Raw genomic sequence first — 16,424 nt, 5'->3', positions numbered from 1 at the left:
ATAGTTTGATACAGGGTCTTTTTTGATCTGTGAACGTATTCAGTGTGAAGGCCTTCAAGATATAAAAACTAAGTTACGTTGAGCCACTATGAGTTGCCTTTCTTAAAGGTTATAAAAGGCTGTAAAAGTGGGGCTGTCTCGGACATACCTTCAGCTGTGTGGTTGTTGCCCTCGGGCTGTGATTTCACTTTGCTGTATTCAGATCCATCAGCTGAGAAGTGTTTCAGCAGCATATTAAACTGGTCTTTTAGATTCAGCCTGTGGTACAATAGTATTACAGAACAAACTCTTCAGGTTAGAACTGGGGCCTGGGAGCAGGCCCAACTCAACCGAATCACAGGGACGCTAGATATTTCAAACCAACACCTCTTCCTTCTGAGACTACTACAGAGGCATCCCCAGAGCAGCATTTTGACGCTTCCCTCTCCCTGTCTCCCCCTCTCTCCTCCTGTCCATTCCTTCCATCCTTCCCTCTTTTCTTTCCTCTCCCTCCTCCTCTCCCTTTCCCAACTCTCCTCCCTGACAAAAAAAATGTAGCCCAAGACCAGGGTATTGGGAACTTGGTTTTCCTAATTACACTGGCTTTGGGGTTCTAGATGAGCGCTGTTCAACAGAAATATAATGCAAGCCACATAAGGAACTTAAAATTTTCTAGCAGCCATGTTAAAAAATTTAAAAGAAACAGATGAAATTAGTTTTAATATTTTTTATTTTACCCAAAATGTAAAAATATCATTTTAACATGTAATTAGTATCAAAGTTATTAATGAGGTTACTTTACATTCTTTTTTGGTACTAAGTCTTCAAAGTCTGGTGTATATTATTTTACACTTACAGCACATCTCACATCATACCAGCCGCATTGCAAGTGCTCAGTAGCCACATGTGGCTAAGCGGCTACCATACTAGACAGCGCATTTCTAGACCCTGTGAAAGCCATGGACTACATCATCGATATAATATATATATACATAAAACGTACGCAAATTGGGGGGTTTACATTCTACGAAGTCCGTTCAAGATTTGGCCACCAACCAGGTCAATGGACCCTTGATTAAAAATCCCTTACATCTTCTCAAACTATATGAAGAAAACCTGTCACGTCTCTTACATCCACTTCTTTCCCTTTCCTCACCATCACAGTTCCCTCATCCATATGTCCCAGTATTATAAGATTATGTCAAACCAGATTTTTCTTAGGTTTGTATTTTTCTGATTTGTAGGTGAACGTGAGTAAAAAGAAAGGAGATGGGAATATACTGAAGGATCTTATGAAAACTGCAGGCACCGCCAAGGTCAGGGAAGCCCTTGGAGATTACCTGAAGGCACTTAAGACGGGTAAAGAAGGCATCCCTTGTGAACTAGAGGGTCCCTTTTCCATTTACCCAAATAATGCTCTGCACTGTGGTCTGGATTCCCAGGTTAGGCTGATTTCCAAAGCTCTGAAAACAATTCTGTATGCTGCAGGATAAATTGTAGTCTGGAGGTTGAGAGCTAGTTATGAGTTAGACCATAATTAGTGATTATCAGTATTTTACACAGCGTGAACCATTTTGCCTACAGAATTGTTGAGTTTTCTGGAATGATAATTATTTTATCAGTTGTTTTTATAATTATTTGTTTAATGTCTGCCTTCTCTGCTACTGTAAGCTCCATGAAGCATGGAAGGAGCCTGTCTTGTTCACTGCTATATCTCCAGCATCTAGCACAATGCCTGGCATGTAGTAGGTGCTTAATTTTTGTTGAATGAGTGAATGAAAGTGACTGCAGGTATTACAGGTGTAGTTGAGACTTATTTAATCCTTTCACTGTGTGGAATTGAGGTTATTGTCTTCTTCCCTAAATTAGAGAAGTTACCTGCCAGGTAAAATAGCCAGCAGGGCATGTATGTCTGCACCTCATCCTTGGACTCTGCTGAGTACCTAGGCATTGACATAGATGGGTTTGGGGTTTACACTTTTCCTACGAGATCACACACGCTGCTGGCCCACAGGCTTGAATACTGTGAGGCCAAGCTTTGTGAAGTGATAGTGAAGCAATAAGCCAAGTGTCTGGCTTTGACAGTAAGTGAAGGCCATAAAGCTATTAGTAGTTAGGTGTATAAAATGGAGCTTTTTGGAAAACAACCTTTGGAAATTATGCTATTTTATCAAGAACTAGATAAAAGTGAGGCATTTGATAAAAAGAAAAGGATAAAAGGCATTTGTTGCCATGGAACTCAGGTTAATGATTAGTTTTATATGTAAAAAATACAAAATGGTCTTGAAATTCTCAAAACACTATAGGAATTCTTTTTACAAATATCAGTTCCTTTATATTCTTATATCTTATTTTCAGTTTTCTGCCTTAGTATTTGTGCTGAAAAGTAAAAAGTTCTTTATTAAAACATTTCTCATACGTTTTCTTTGTAGAATTTACAATGGGAATGATTTTACCAACCAAAGCTATGGCAACCCAGGAATTGACTGTTAAAAGGAAACTGAGTGAGACTACCTTGCAGGTATGATCTCTGGTGGCAGACATGTAGGGAGGGGGAGAAAGGAAGTGCTTAATGAGAGGGCTTCAAAGCTCTAAACAGCCTTGTGATGATGGAGAACTATGAAGGATATTGAGATGGGCCAGTTAATCCACCCTTGCATCCCTTGCCATTTTGGGGGAAATGATGAAATGAGACTTTCATCCTTGATGGAAGGGATCCTTTTTGTGGGATAAATATTGAATTTAGTTCAAGACTGTTGTAAAGGCAGTGTTGTTTCGGTAGGCAACAATAACAGCAGGTGACTTTGAGGTCACATACCACGATGGAAGAAACTTCTCTCCAGACATTTGGAGGATTGGGAGGTTTTAGATCCTGTTCTTGGAATCTGGTGATGGGGAATTGACACCCTTTGGCCTTAAGTGCTGGTTGGTATCTTTCACCTGCTTATCTTTATGCTCCCTGGGTCATATTTACATATCCAAGTAGGATTTGGGCTGTGAAGCCATAGCCTGGGAGTGGAACAGAGCTAAGGAGCACTGAACTGTTTCCAAAATAAAGACTAGGTAGGATTGGTGGTGCTAAAAAGGCTTTTAGTGGAAGGGATAGTGTTGGGGACATTTTGGTGTTTTACTAAGACTGGAAGACTGAATTTTTTGAATCTCTTGTCATGCTAATAATTATGCTTTGGAATATTTTCTTTTGAGATTCAGGCCTCCTCTCCAGTGGAGCTGGGCGTAAGGATTCCTACTGTGGCACTGCACATGACGGAACTGTTTGACACAGCTATTGAGCAGCTGTACAGAATCTTCACTGTGAAAGATGTAAGTCACATCTCAAGCCAGGATCTGAAATGCTGACATTGGGAGAAAATACACCTACACCACTAAGAACTGAAGCTGGTTCATGGTTTCCTGCATGGCCGTGTTTTTCTGATTGAAGAGATCTAGAAATCTTTAGGATAGCTTGAGGCAGGGAAGTTATCCTAAAGATTTGAGGGGGGTAAATGATGGGCATTTGGGGGGAATTTATCAGCATTGAGGGGTTTGGAGCAATTTACTGAGCTTTCTTCCTCTGAAAGACAGGGAGAGAAAGAGAATGCTATAATCAAAAGCTATGTATTCACAGTTAAACGAACACAAACCACAGTAGCTTATATTAGTACTTTACATTTAGGTTAAAAACATGGTAGCATATGCCAGAATAACATGTCTATTGTATGTTTTGCTTGGTTAGTTGGTGCAAAAATTTTCCAAATCTCCTGCTGTATTAGAAGCTGAAAAGGGAAGGAAATTCCAAATGTTTGATGGGAACATCACTGGTGAATATGTAGAATTGGTAAGTAATCTTATAGGTTAAAGGAAAGTTAAGCTGGGACTGACTTCTGTTAATATTGCTTTATTCATGCCTTTTTTAAATGTGCTTTGGTTTTTATCTGAGTTCACAGAAACTTGACCACTTTATAAAGTTGGTTACAGGGAAAATAAATGTTATATATACTAAAAGCTGAAGCTTTAGTTTCACAGTAATTGTGCAATGTTTATGATTTTAGAAGACACAAGTATAATTTCTCCCAACTCTTGGTCTAGAAGTTTCAGGTTTCTGCCACTAGGGTGTGTGTTGCCAAATGTCAGTTGCCTTGCCGTTGACATCAGCTCTGCATTGGTTGTCACGCTTCTGTCCTTGATGTTACTGCCGTTACATTTTTGGCACTAGGGACAATGAATTCTCAATGGTGCTGGCATATAAACTGGAAGATGGGAGTGTACGTTGTTCACTGATTACTTCTTGTACATAGGGGCTTTTTCAGTGGAATTTCCCCTTTGTTTTCAGTTAACAAATAAAAAGATCGTCATGAAATGGAGATGTAGGAACTGGCCAGAAGGTATGTTATTAGCACCTTTTGTTTTAAGTCCAAAAACACTCGGTTTCCCCCCCCCCCAACTATGAAAATCAAATAGTGGTACTGTATGGATAAATTTTTCTTTTCATAATGCAGTAATAAGCTTTCCTTTTTTTCTTCCAGAACACTATGCAATAGTTGCACTGAATTTTGTGCCTACTCTAGGGCAGACGGAATTACAATTGGACTGTAAAGGAGTTCCTGTCTGTGAAGAAGAGAACATGAAATTCTGTTGGCAGAAGCAGCATTTTGAAGAAATACAAGGTTTACTGCAGCTGATCACCCTAAATGGTTGAGTTAGAAGATTTTATAAGGGCATTACATTTTGTAAGCAGAAAAAGTGTAACGTTTACCTCTTCCCTCTGTCATTCCTTTAAAAAAAGAAAACAAATACTCTTAATTTATATTGAATGAAATCCATGAACTTACATTTGAAAGCATTGTTTGAATCTTTATATGACTAGACTCTGCACTGAGTTAAAAGCAAGCAATGTGAAATTAGGTATTTTACCTCCCATAGATGCTCCTCTGGGAATAGATTGAGTCCCTGAGTACAGATAGTTGAAGTGTCCCAAGCTAAAGCTCGTCCTAGCAAGCTTGCTGTTTTAGCTGTAATTTTAGTTCAGGAAGACAAAAAATAAATGGCATGTTAATACTATTCCTTTATTTTACTTAAGGGTTTTTAAGGTGTGTAGCTCTTCTTGGGTAGTGAAACAGTGGCATGCTGCATTTAGAAGCATGCTGAAGTGAGGGCAAGTTGGCTGTATTGTTATGCTTCTCCCTGCAGCAGTTACGCACTTCAGGGTGGTGAGGATTGAAAAGTCTATGGGAAAAAGGTACTTTTTGGACTGCCACTATGCTTCTAATGAAATAGAATATAATGGATAAGTGTATGTTCCCCCATTCAGTTTTCTCATTACTTTCATCTGAGAAGACTTGAAGCAAGGTATGTAAACAAATAAAAAGTCATCACAATCAGTTTAATTAAGTGCACAGAATAGCAATCAGTCATGTCAATAAAAATAAAACAATTATTTTTACATCAAGTGTGCTTTATTTCCTCCACAGGTATTCTGTTAAATAAAGCACCATTTATATACTGCCAGGCCACAGCTAAAGAGGATTCTTTACAGAATCAAATTTCTTGTGGTTGTTCCGTATACAAGTAAACTTAATTTTGATAATAAGAACCACAGCGATCGGAGGCAATCTGCCTCTCTTATAAGGTACAAAACTGGCACAGAGGACACCATATTATACACAGTAAAAATGCTGTTAAGTTTAAATTACATTGTACAGGGCCAGGGAACCCTGTTCCTCCCAGACAGCCATATTAAATGAAAGCCACTACAGTGAACTCTTAATTACATAAAACATATTCATTATCTGATTGCCCTTTAGAAAGTATACTGAAGATGCAAATTGTTTCATCTGAAGTTCTGCCTGACCAAGAATTAAGCCTATAAATCTATCTTGCCATTCAAGCAGAGAGCACTGGACGAACTGAAGCACAAAAACAGAAATAAGCAAAACTTATACAAACAGCATTGGGGGTGAGGGGTGACCTTAAAAGTAGACATGCTACATCTAATGTCAAGAAGCAGCTTGGTTTCCTTTGCCAGATATCCTCGTGACCACATGGATTGTAGATTCAATGGTCCTACACAGGGTATCTAAAATGTCGTGCTGCTGCATGTGACTAAAGAGTCCTCTGGAATGGCCACAACTGAGTGATAAAGCAGCCTCAGGGTCCTGGGAGGGCAAAGCTTGACTGTCACAGCTTCTCAAGTCAGCTAAGTCAGACAGAACTGCAGAGAGAGAAGTCGAAGGGAACTCGGACTCTTCCTCAGCAAGGTTAGAATCCTTGGAACAGTGGAGGTCTTTGAATTCTTTACAGTCTTCAAATCTAACGTTGGTGGACTGTTCTTCTGCATGCTGTGACCTGATATTTGACGTGTCTTCTGAAAACGAAGATGGAACTTCCATTCGGTATTCTTTAACAGAACTATTTTCAGGGGAAGGCAGATCTTGCTCAGTTCCTGGGTCGATAATTGAGGAGTCTCTTGTCTCATTGTCTGAAGTGCTAGTTGGGGTCAGGACCTCCCTGGTGTCTGTTTTCACGTCACTGATGCAGCTGTCTACAGTGTGCTCCTCGTCACTGCTAACGCGCCTTCTTTTAACAGGAGTTGCCCCTTCATCATCTGTGAAAAGGAACATCAAAACAAATTCTCTGAAAGGAGTCATTAAGATCATACTGGGGGTGGTTGTGGAAATTCTGGTTTTTAGCATTTATATTCAGGAGGCTTACACAGCTATTGTAAAGTCAATATTCTTCCCTTCTCCCACCCTAAAGTCAATATTTTATTAGCCCATAAAGCTAACCTTTAGTTTTTCTTTCTTTGGCTTCTTGCTCTTGGAGTGAGTTTCTCTGCTGCAGACAAGTCCTGCATTTGCTTAAAAGCTCTTGCAGAGTAGGAATTAGAGCTGGGTTTAATTGTTTGGGAGTGTGTACCGACAGGAGCAAAGCAAGTGCCCGCAAGTCCTACAGAAATCCAGATAGGAACACTTCAAATTCCAAAGCCAGCATTACAACCGTTAACAGTTTAAATGCACATGTTTACTTTTCCGGGAATCCATCCTGGTTCCTCTGGTATTGTTAGAAGAATGTTAAAACTAGAAAGCCAGTGTTATGATACTATTTATATTTCATTGGTTCTAGGTGACTAATACCATTATTTTATGCACCACACCACTAATTAAGTCTGACTGAAGACCGAAATAGTGTTTTCTGAAAATGGAAAGGCGGGGGGGGGGGGGGGGGAATTACACAGGAATTTAAAAAGCAAACCCTGAATGATCCATGAGAAATTTAGGCCTCATTAATCTAGGAGTCAGTTTTACTTGGTTTCTGGTGGATGTCATAAGGTCTTCCTCACTTAGCTCTGTAATCCGTTCTGGCATCTAAGCATTTTGTTACTTGGGAGGCTGCTGCTGGACGTGTGCAAGCACATGTTTCCAGGGTGTTTCATAATTCCATGACATGGCTTTCGTGGGAGTCTATAGAAGGCAACCGATTCCCAACCGATTCCCTAGTTTTAACTGGCTTTACATTCAGATTACTAATCTGACTTTCAGTTACTTATGAGTCGCAGGCACTAACAGAAACATCACAGGTAACATTTCAAAAAATGTGAGAAAGTAGAGATAAAGGGAATGTCTCCCCTTAGTGGTCACTGCCCTTAGCATTTAATGATATTAGCTCATGTCTTCTAAGGTAACAGAAAGTGTGTGCTACATACATAAAAGGCAGAGTGAGCACATTTTTATTTGGTTAGTTTTTTTCATCATATGTGACTTCCAGAGTTTGAATAATAAAGTTATGTATACAGTAAAATCATACGAAGGCCAAATTTAGAGTTGATTTAAGGAAAGTTCTGAAGCACATGACTTCCATAGTTCTTACCCCATTTAAAGCAGCACTTGCTTTGGAAATTTCAACTCTGTTGGTGAAATCAGACTGCAGGTTCTGATACTGATTTATCAAGTTTGTAATAAGGGTGCTGATCAAATTGGCACAGTTTGCTTCAGAAAACACCTGACCTTGAACCTGAAAAAGATGATTAAGAAAAATCTCCAAAAGACCAACACAATGAAAGCACAATCACTAACTAACTGGAAGTAACACGCTGAGTTTCCAACTTGTGACGTACCTTTAGAAGAAAGTGTGTCATGAATGTGTAGACAATGTTGTTGTTCAGGAAAGTTCTTTCATCCATTAGGATACATTTTATATATTCTGCAAAAACTGGATCTTCGCACAAAAGCTTGATGCAGTTTTTTGACATAGCCGACTGAAGTGGGGAAAAGAAGCACTGATTGGTTGAGCACTGAAATAACTGCAAATCTTAAATACACTGCTCGTGATATACGTCCAAAGTCATTTAACATCCTACCGGAAAAGCCATTTTTTTTTTTTTTTGGCTGCAGCTTGCGGGATCTTTAGTTCCCCGACCCGGGCCCTCAGCAAGTACAGAGTCCTAACAACGGATCACCAGGGAATTCCCAGAAAAGCCACTTTTACTTCATTCTACTAAATTTTCAGTCACAGCAACTGTCCTCCCAATAAATTAAAATATTACTAACTTGGACTTAAATGGGTGACACAGAAGAGACCTGTAAAAAGTCTGAATGGCAAAACTGAACAAATACGTTTTTAAAAGAAATGCAGCTTTATTATCTAGCATTAAGAGTTAATAAGGACTGGACAAGTAAGACTAACAAATAGGATGATGTTTTCGAGGAAAATTAATAGATAACCAAATGACCCATAGAGAAAAGACAAATTTTAAGAATTAGATTTACTCCCTAAAATGAGTTAAAACTTTCACTTATATAATCTCATTAACAATAGTAATTTGGTAAATACCCTTCCGCCCCATAAATATCACAAAGGTAAACAGCACACCTCTTTTCCTAATAATCTCAAACAGAATTAGTGGGTCCCAAAATATGGAAATTGTACTAAAATTTGGTTTTCCTGTTTTCAAATGGTCATGGCTCTTAAACACAAGTAGTATGTCTTTGAGTAAATATATTCCCTAGATTGATTATATATGTGTTTTAATAATCATTTATATGGAAGAAAAATGGACTGTTTAAAAAAATAGGACAAAGTTTAGATAATATGTACATCTATATACTTATATATTTTATTAGAGTAAGCACTGTGGTAAGTAAACTGCTCAAGGTCACCCAAGAAATTAGGAGTCAAGTAGGACCAGCACCCAGGTCTTCAGATCCTTGTGTCAGGAAAACCTGCCTTATTCTACTGGTTGTAGTGTGCCTGCTGCCTATATTTCTTGCACAGCACAGATGCTTCTATAGTGCTGCTAGGGTCATTGGAAGCCTTAGATGGTCTGACTTTAAGGGAAGTTTTGGGGGTGATGAATTCTGTGGGAAAAAAAGTCAAGAGAGTAGTAGTACAGTGCAGAAGCAGATAAAGCAATAGGGAAGCAATAGGCAGTGGCATAGTACAGAAACCAAAAAAAGCAACTACCTAAATCAAGAAGAATGAAAAGAGAGCAGCAAGTGGCCAAGGGGTGGGGGTGGGGGTGGAGCAAGAGATTTGTTGCAAATTACTGAATAAACCACTCAGCTCAAAAGTCAACCAGCAAGTTGGTTTCTGAATGTTTACTAAGTACTAAACCATTTTAAGTATACTAGCCTATCAAAGATTCCTAGTATAGAAAACAAAATGAAATTTCTATAGGAATAGAGATGACTCAGAGGAGTTCATGGTTTGGGACAAGGAGGCAGAGAAGCAACTACAGTATCATGTGACACACATCCATTAGGAGAATATCCAGAGCACAACTGCCTGGGCAGGAGACTGGACCAGACTCAAAAGTATTCCAGATGCTAAATGTGGGTAAAGGTTTGCCAAAGGAATTAATCAACTCATCTTCTGGGAATGGGCAGATGCACTCAGGCAAGAGACCAATAGTTTTTTTCAGGGCCTGAAGAGAGTGGGGATTCCTTATGCCTGATCCAAGGAATAAGCCAAACCTTAGGATCAATCTGATTTCTTCCCCTCTCCCCACCATTCTCCCTCCACAATTTAACAAGCATTATTTAGGTGCCCACTTTAAGGGGTTGGCTCTTGGACTTAAAGTAGGAAGGTTACAGTGTTTTCTGTTCTCAGTGAGATTGCTGATAAGAAAATAAGTGCATCAGACTTAAAAAACTGCTCTGAGGTAACAGGTAAGCGAGAGGTAAAGGACAGAATGCTGAAATGGTTTCTGCTAGAGCTTTTGGAATGGTGGAGGGGAGAAGAAATAGATGGGGGAGGTGAAGGAGCGCAAGAAGTGGCTTATGCCTTCTTGCCCTAATATCTCCCTGTTTCAGACTTTTACCACAACTGTTTATATTGGCCTTTAAACGAGAAACTTTACTATAAACAGCTTGTCTGAAATACCCTTTGTGATACAAATATTACAGACATAAAAAACTTCAAAGGGCAACTCGATGCCAATTGCTTAACAGTTATTTAATAGTATTTTACCTACCAAGATTCGAAAACATCCCCAATTTCCAGCCAGTTTTCAACCCAGTGTTCCTAAAATTACCGACCATGTGGTCGGATGAGATGAAAGACCAGGTCATCTAAAACTCATTTTCTTTACCTGAGTCTGGCATAGCTCAGTCCAAAGTTTGGGGAACAGTGCAAGATGAAGTGGCAAGCCTTCATAGGCAACTAGGACACCTAATATTTGAAAAGAAATCAGAATAGGTTATAATTATAAATTACACTACTGAGATATTAAACTCTGCAGGTATAATATTATAGCTATTTCCAGTCATAACTGCATATTTTCTATGTTTTAGAAATACATAAAATACTTAAAGGGGAAGAATTCATCTCAATGTTTTAACCAGTGAAATATTTTAGAGTGCAGTACACTTTGACTTTATTTATATCCCATACCTCATTCCCAGAAGGACCTGCAAACAACTTAAACCAATTCTGCTTTTTGAGAATTAGAACTTTATCTGGGACAATGTAATAAAAGTTACTACAAGTGGCTCCAAAGTTTTCTTGGATTAAGGTACCACTCTGCATATTTAGATCATATTACATGGAATACCTAGACTACAGTGGAGGGGCAGGGTGCACGTTCAAACAGAGGATGTGAAGAATTAGAAACATATCATTCTTTCCTCTTTTATCTCATTTCTCCAAAGATAAAGCGAATTACCTTTATAGTAGATTTAAGTAAATTCTGCTCTAACAGCTTCTAGCCTTGTCCCCAGGATCTTTCGGGTGGATCATACTTAGCTGTTATATGTCAGCATCCTATTTGGAACGTGTAAGGTTTCAACCTTTCCTCTTCTTGACTATTACAGATGTCAAGTATGTCCTTAAGAAATTTGTTCCCCTACCCTCTGCCCTTCTAGCTCTCTCAAAGCACAGAAGTTGTAATGCCACAGTCAGTTGTAAGTACATTTTCCATCCTCCAACACTCCCACCCCCCAGGGAAAGTATAATCATGGAGGAGAAATATAATACAAGTTATCCTCTTCCAGTTAAGAAAAAAATTAGGAGTAACACCTGAAGTTGGCAAACCTTTATGGTAAATGGCCAAATAGTAATTACAGGTTTCCCCCGATTATGAAACCTTTCATAAGTTGAAACAGCATAAAGTGAAAAAGCAATTACCTTTTTCCATTAAAGCGAAAATCCTCTTTGGATTTCTTTTGGTTAGCAAAAAGAGGTACTAATGTAGGTATGTCATAAAAGTGCAGTGGCATAAAGCAAACTTTTCAAAATTGGCAGGTACCTGTATTTTAGACTTTGCTGGCTGTTTAAGTCTGTTGCAATTACTCCACAGACAACACCAAATGAATGGGTGTGGCTGTCTTTCAATAAAACATTCTTTAAGAAAACTGAAAGCTGAATCTCATGTAATTTTCATGTATATCACAAAATAGAATGTAGTTTTTAAAAAAAACATTTAAAATTATAAAAACTCTTCTTAACTTGCAGGTAGCTCATTGGTTGTACAAAAACAGGCAGCATGCAGGCTATCGTTTGCCTCTATATTAGACCATGGGTTTGGGAAAATCTTAGGGAAATCAGATCAGTCATCCAATTTTGTCATCGAAGGATACCTAGACTCTCTTTTGCGGGAAAGCCTATTTTTCTTTATTTTCCTGTCAAGATTAATTCCTTTGTAAAGACCCAAGGAAAGTAATACCCTAATCTGGTTTGGATTGGAGGCATTTACCCATCATAAGATCACAATACACATAAGCAAACAAGGGCATGTCATCAACACTGTTGGCTACAGGGAAGAAAGTTCCTATGTTCCCATGTCTCTGCATAATTACCCATAAAAGTAGAGCAGGGGTTGGCAATATGGCCCACGGCCCACTGCAAAAATAGTCTGCCAACCCCTGAACTAGGGGCTGCTCTGACATAAACCCTCTCATGTGAAAGAAAGCAGGCTTCATACTACAATTTAAGATCCTCTAGACTTTATCCACCACCACCCCCGACATTATCCTCAAAGTAAAACAGTCTTTATTCCTATTTTCCACAACTACTAAAAAGCTAGCACTACCACAACAAACAAAAAAAACACGGAGGCCTTCTATGATCTCAGACTGTTTTCAGGTAATACTCTGATTCAAATATATTTTACAAGTGAAGAACAAAATAAACATACATCTATTGTGCTAGGTACGTCAGATAATCACATTTAATTTTCTCATCAAATTTGGAAGGCATTATGTTTTCCTCATTTAGCCCGCGTTTCTGGATGAGGAAATTAGGCTCAGAGAGATCACATAATCTGATGTTTCATCCCAAAAGCCAGTGAATGATACAGTTGTATCCACCCCAGATTTATCTGATTCTAAAGCCCATAATCTTTTCAATAATCAGTGTTTCCCCAAACTTTAGTCATTTCATGTATCATTTTCATGACTTTTCATATCTGTCCATCACTTGTACTGTTTACTTGATACTGTTCTTCAGATTGACTCAGAGAGGCTAATACTACATTAGCCTTGTCTTCGGCAATATAACATCCAGGAAAATCATGCATTTGGTGTACGAGTTATTTATTTTTGTAGTAAGTAAGATCTATTCACACTTATTAACATGAAAATTATTTTCCCTGGGCCATCTTGTACACTACACTCCGGAAAACACTGTGCCACCCATGGTGAGCTAAAGACACCTCTTTCACAGTCCTACCTTTTCCCTATCTGAGCAGCACCTCCTTTAGAAGGAAGGCCATCCCTTCAGAGTAGAAGTTTCAGTTTCTTTCCAGCATTTTCACAAAGCACTGAGGATAAGGAGTATGTTGGCTCTGTTGACTTAAGGTAGAGGCCAATGCCATTCTATTCCACACACACTCCTCCAATACCTTCTGGGGTGTCACTTACTGGGTGCAAAGCACAGGGAGATGCAATCATCAGCATTCGCAGGCACAATTCCACACCTTACCTCGGTAAACAGGATGGGCAGGCCTAAAACATCCTGGCTCCTGTATCACTTATCTTTCTTCATCCTGTGACTTCAGGCATCCTTAACAATAGGGTCCTTACCCCACCCCGTTCCCACCCATGGAGGAACTAATAAGCAATAATGAAAAGCTGTTCCAAACATATTGTTTCCTCAACAGAAGCACCTTATACTGTAGAAGCGGCTGAGTGTGTTTTTAAAAGAAAAATCTTTTAAAAACTGTTTTTGTAGGTAAAATGGTAATTCAGATGATTGCTGTGAGGATGAAATATTTCGTATGTATATTTACTAGTTAGGGTTTCTCCTATCTGAATTGTGTTATGATTCTTTGTCCAGCTTTCTATAGGAGTATTTATCCCATCCAAGCATTATCCATGGGAAGTGAGAGATTCGGCCTTAGAATATCATATCTGATTCTTCTAATTCCCCTATTTCTGACTTCATACCCACTGAGCAACCTATTACTGTTTATTCAGCTTCCCATGTAGGTTACTGGAAAAAAATCTGCTGGCCCTACCACGTAACATACAGATCCCTGTGCCAATTCTTTGTAAATTAACAAACTGGTAACCAACCCCTAAATTATATGTATGTCTATTAAATGTAATTACCATGTATAACCTAGGATAAATGGATTTGCCCTTGGTGGATGGGTAAAAGCTGGTTTCCTATCTGTACTGAATGATTGGCACTTGTTTGAAGCATATTCATCCTAAGAAGCCTTTTAAGGGAAACAGCTAACCAGTTGTTTCTCCAATCAGTACCACCTTGATATCACAAAAAGCTGAAACATGAACAAGAGCTGTGCTTTTTATAATATGAATTTTTAATCTGTTTACTTCTATCAACTATATTAATTTTTTAATTATAGAGATTTTGAAGATTATGGATTTTCTAGGTACATCATGTTACTTGCAAAAAATCTTTAAAAAAATCTTTCACTTACTAATGCATTAAGAAAACTTTCAAAAACTAATGTCAAAAAATAAAAAAAAACCCAAAAAACAAAAGAAAAACTAATGTCAAACAGTAAAGGTGATATTCTTGTTTTGTCCCTAAAAATCAAAATTAAACAATGAAATCTAGGGATTTGTTATTGAGTTTAATTTTACTTGGACATCTTGTTAATCTGCACGTGAACTATGGTACCTAAAAAATTTGGTACGATTAGGCTTTGCAGTACCAATTTTCTATGTTTTGAAAAAAATTTTTTTCCTCAAATATAAAACCAATGCATGAACATTACAAATAATTTAAATCTTCTAAATATTTAACCTAGAAAATAAAAGCATTCCATAATTTTATCCTTATACAGTTAAGATTATAATCCTCCATTTTTTTTTTACATGTACTGATTTTTTCCCCCTTGTTTATAAGAATGTGGTCATATTCTGTATGTTTTCCAATTTGCTTTTTTCATGTGAAACAAGGTCAATTCCTATCTTTTTATTTTAAAGACTATATAATACAAATGATAGACATTTCAGTTATTTCCAGTTTTACCCAATACAAACCAATTGAAAATAAACATCCTATGTATGTTATTGTACACTTTTATGAGTAGACTTAGGGTGGATTCCTAGATCTGGTACTGCTGGGGCAAAGGGCACGAACAATCTAAACTGCCTCTCCAAATTGACCCCATTATAAGATCTCCTCTTTCCCCAAACTGTGTAAGTATGCATATCATCTAAACTTCATCTCATAGTTGGGGGTGGGGGGGAAAAAAAGAGAAATAATTGTTGTTTGCTTTCTTTATTAGTAAGGATTGGCAACTTCTCATATGGTTACCAAACATTTATTTTGTGTGTGTGTGTGTGCTTGTATGTATACTGCCTTCTTCGTGTCCTTTGCTTTTTTTAATGTTCTTTACCATCTTGCTGAATCCTAAAAACTCTCTGTACATTGGCACTACTAGCCATTTATCTGTTAAGAATGCAAATATTTTCCCCATTAGCTGTTTGTATTTTAATTCAATTTATGGCATTTTCAACATGTAGTACTTCCAATTTTTATGTAGTCAAAAATTTCAATTTATTTTATTGTTTCTGGGTTTCGTGTCCTGCTTAACACAGTCCATCAAATCTCAAGGTGGTATCCATATGATCCTATGTTTTTTCTTTAATACTTCTAGGATTTTATTTTTCACAATTAAATATTTAATCCTCCTAGGATGTATTTTGGTCTAAGGAGCAAAGAAGATATTACTCTTGCCTTTCCTTTCCCAGACAGCTAGCCAATTGTCTCAATATTACCCATTTTCCACTACTCTGATATGTCACCTTTGTTTTCTATCAAATCCTTGTGTATCCTTATGTTTGTTCTGGGGCTGTTTTTCCACTGTTCTACTTATGTGCTTCCATATCTGCATCGTGTGGTTTTAATCATTAGATTTACAGTCATTCCCTGGGTATTCATGGGGGATTGGTTTCCAGGAGCCCCTGATGCTGAATATTCTTATATAAAATGGTAATACAATGACTGTAGTGGAAATTTCAATCCACAGTTGGTCCTCCGAGAATATGGAGGACATTTACATAAGAAAGGGAGAAAATAAACCAATACTTGCTGTTTTTATGCAAAAAAATGAATAAAATTGATGGTGGGCATGTCTGTGAGTGAAACGGTGATGTATACACCTTTTTGATATTGCTTTGAATTGTGAACTATGTATTAAATACCAAAAGATTTTTTTAAAATTTACTGTTATCTTTAGTAAGTATTCTGGAAATCAATAGTGCCAGTAACCTGGCACTATTCTTCTTTTGCAGAATTTTTCTGGCTAAAAATTGGCTCTTTTTAAATATCAAAATACTGCGGTCTCAGACACACTAGTATTTCACATGGCAGTCAGCAGCTTTGTTCACATTCCCTGAATTCTCTTCCCACTTTTTCTCTGTCTCCCCTAACCCTATGCCTGACTGTCCTCACTTCAAGAGCACTTCAACGCTCCCTTTGTTTACTATTTAGGACCTGCAACTCTATCCCCTGTAATTCTAATCTACAATTATTGTGTA

The 16,424-nt window shown here is 37.9% G+C and overlaps 2 protein-coding genes across 9 annotated transcripts in view; one reads left to right on the top strand and one right to left on the bottom strand.

Moving 5' to 3' along the window:
• The window catches only part of LOC137206206 (activator of 90 kDa heat shock protein ATPase homolog 2), a 29,517-nt gene extending 24,098 nt beyond the window's left edge, over nucleotides 1–5,419 (top strand). Inside the window, exons 4-9 of one of the 2 annotated variants that reach the window (XM_067704958.1) lie at nucleotides 1,224–1,338; nucleotides 2,412–2,500; nucleotides 3,190–3,300; nucleotides 3,713–3,814; nucleotides 4,310–4,361; nucleotides 4,503–5,419. In XM_067704958.1, coding sequence (XP_067561059.1) covers nucleotides 1,224–1,338; nucleotides 2,412–2,500; nucleotides 3,190–3,300; nucleotides 3,713–3,814; nucleotides 4,310–4,361; nucleotides 4,503–4,675 — 642 coding nt within the window. In that variant the 3' untranslated portion in view covers nucleotides 4,676–5,419. Of the gene's footprint in view, nucleotides 1–1,223; nucleotides 1,339–2,411; nucleotides 2,501–3,183; nucleotides 3,301–3,712; nucleotides 3,815–4,309; nucleotides 4,362–4,502 lie in introns of both variants that reach the window. The other variant, XM_067704957.1, reaches the window with a different exon arrangement.
• USP34 (ubiquitin specific peptidase 34) overlaps nucleotides 5,345–16,424 on the bottom strand; it is a 231,535-nt gene continuing 220,455 nt past the window's right edge. For 6 of the 7 annotated variants that reach the window (XM_067704955.1, XM_067704952.1, XM_067704949.1 and 3 more), the window contains 5 exons: nucleotides 10,562–10,641; nucleotides 8,090–8,230; nucleotides 7,843–7,986; nucleotides 6,762–6,921; nucleotides 5,345–6,580 (listed from right to left, as the gene is read on the bottom strand). In XM_067704955.1, the coding sequence (XP_067561056.1) occupies nucleotides 5,973–6,580; nucleotides 6,762–6,921; nucleotides 7,843–7,986; nucleotides 8,090–8,230; nucleotides 10,562–10,641 (1,133 nt within the window). In that variant the 3' untranslated portion in view covers nucleotides 5,345–5,972. The remainder of the gene's footprint in view (nucleotides 6,581–6,761; nucleotides 6,922–7,842; nucleotides 7,987–8,089; nucleotides 8,231–10,561; nucleotides 10,642–16,424) is intronic. The other variant, XM_067704953.1, reaches the window with a different exon arrangement.

Source organism: Pseudorca crassidens, chromosome 14 (genome assembly GCF_039906515.1).
Source record: "Pseudorca crassidens isolate mPseCra1 chromosome 14, mPseCra1.hap1, whole genome shotgun sequence".
NCBI classification, from domain to species: Eukaryota; Metazoa; Chordata; class Mammalia; order Artiodactyla; family Delphinidae; genus Pseudorca; species Pseudorca crassidens.
Note: the sequence above shows the minus strand (reverse complement) of the source record. Positions and strands in the feature narration are given on the sequence as shown.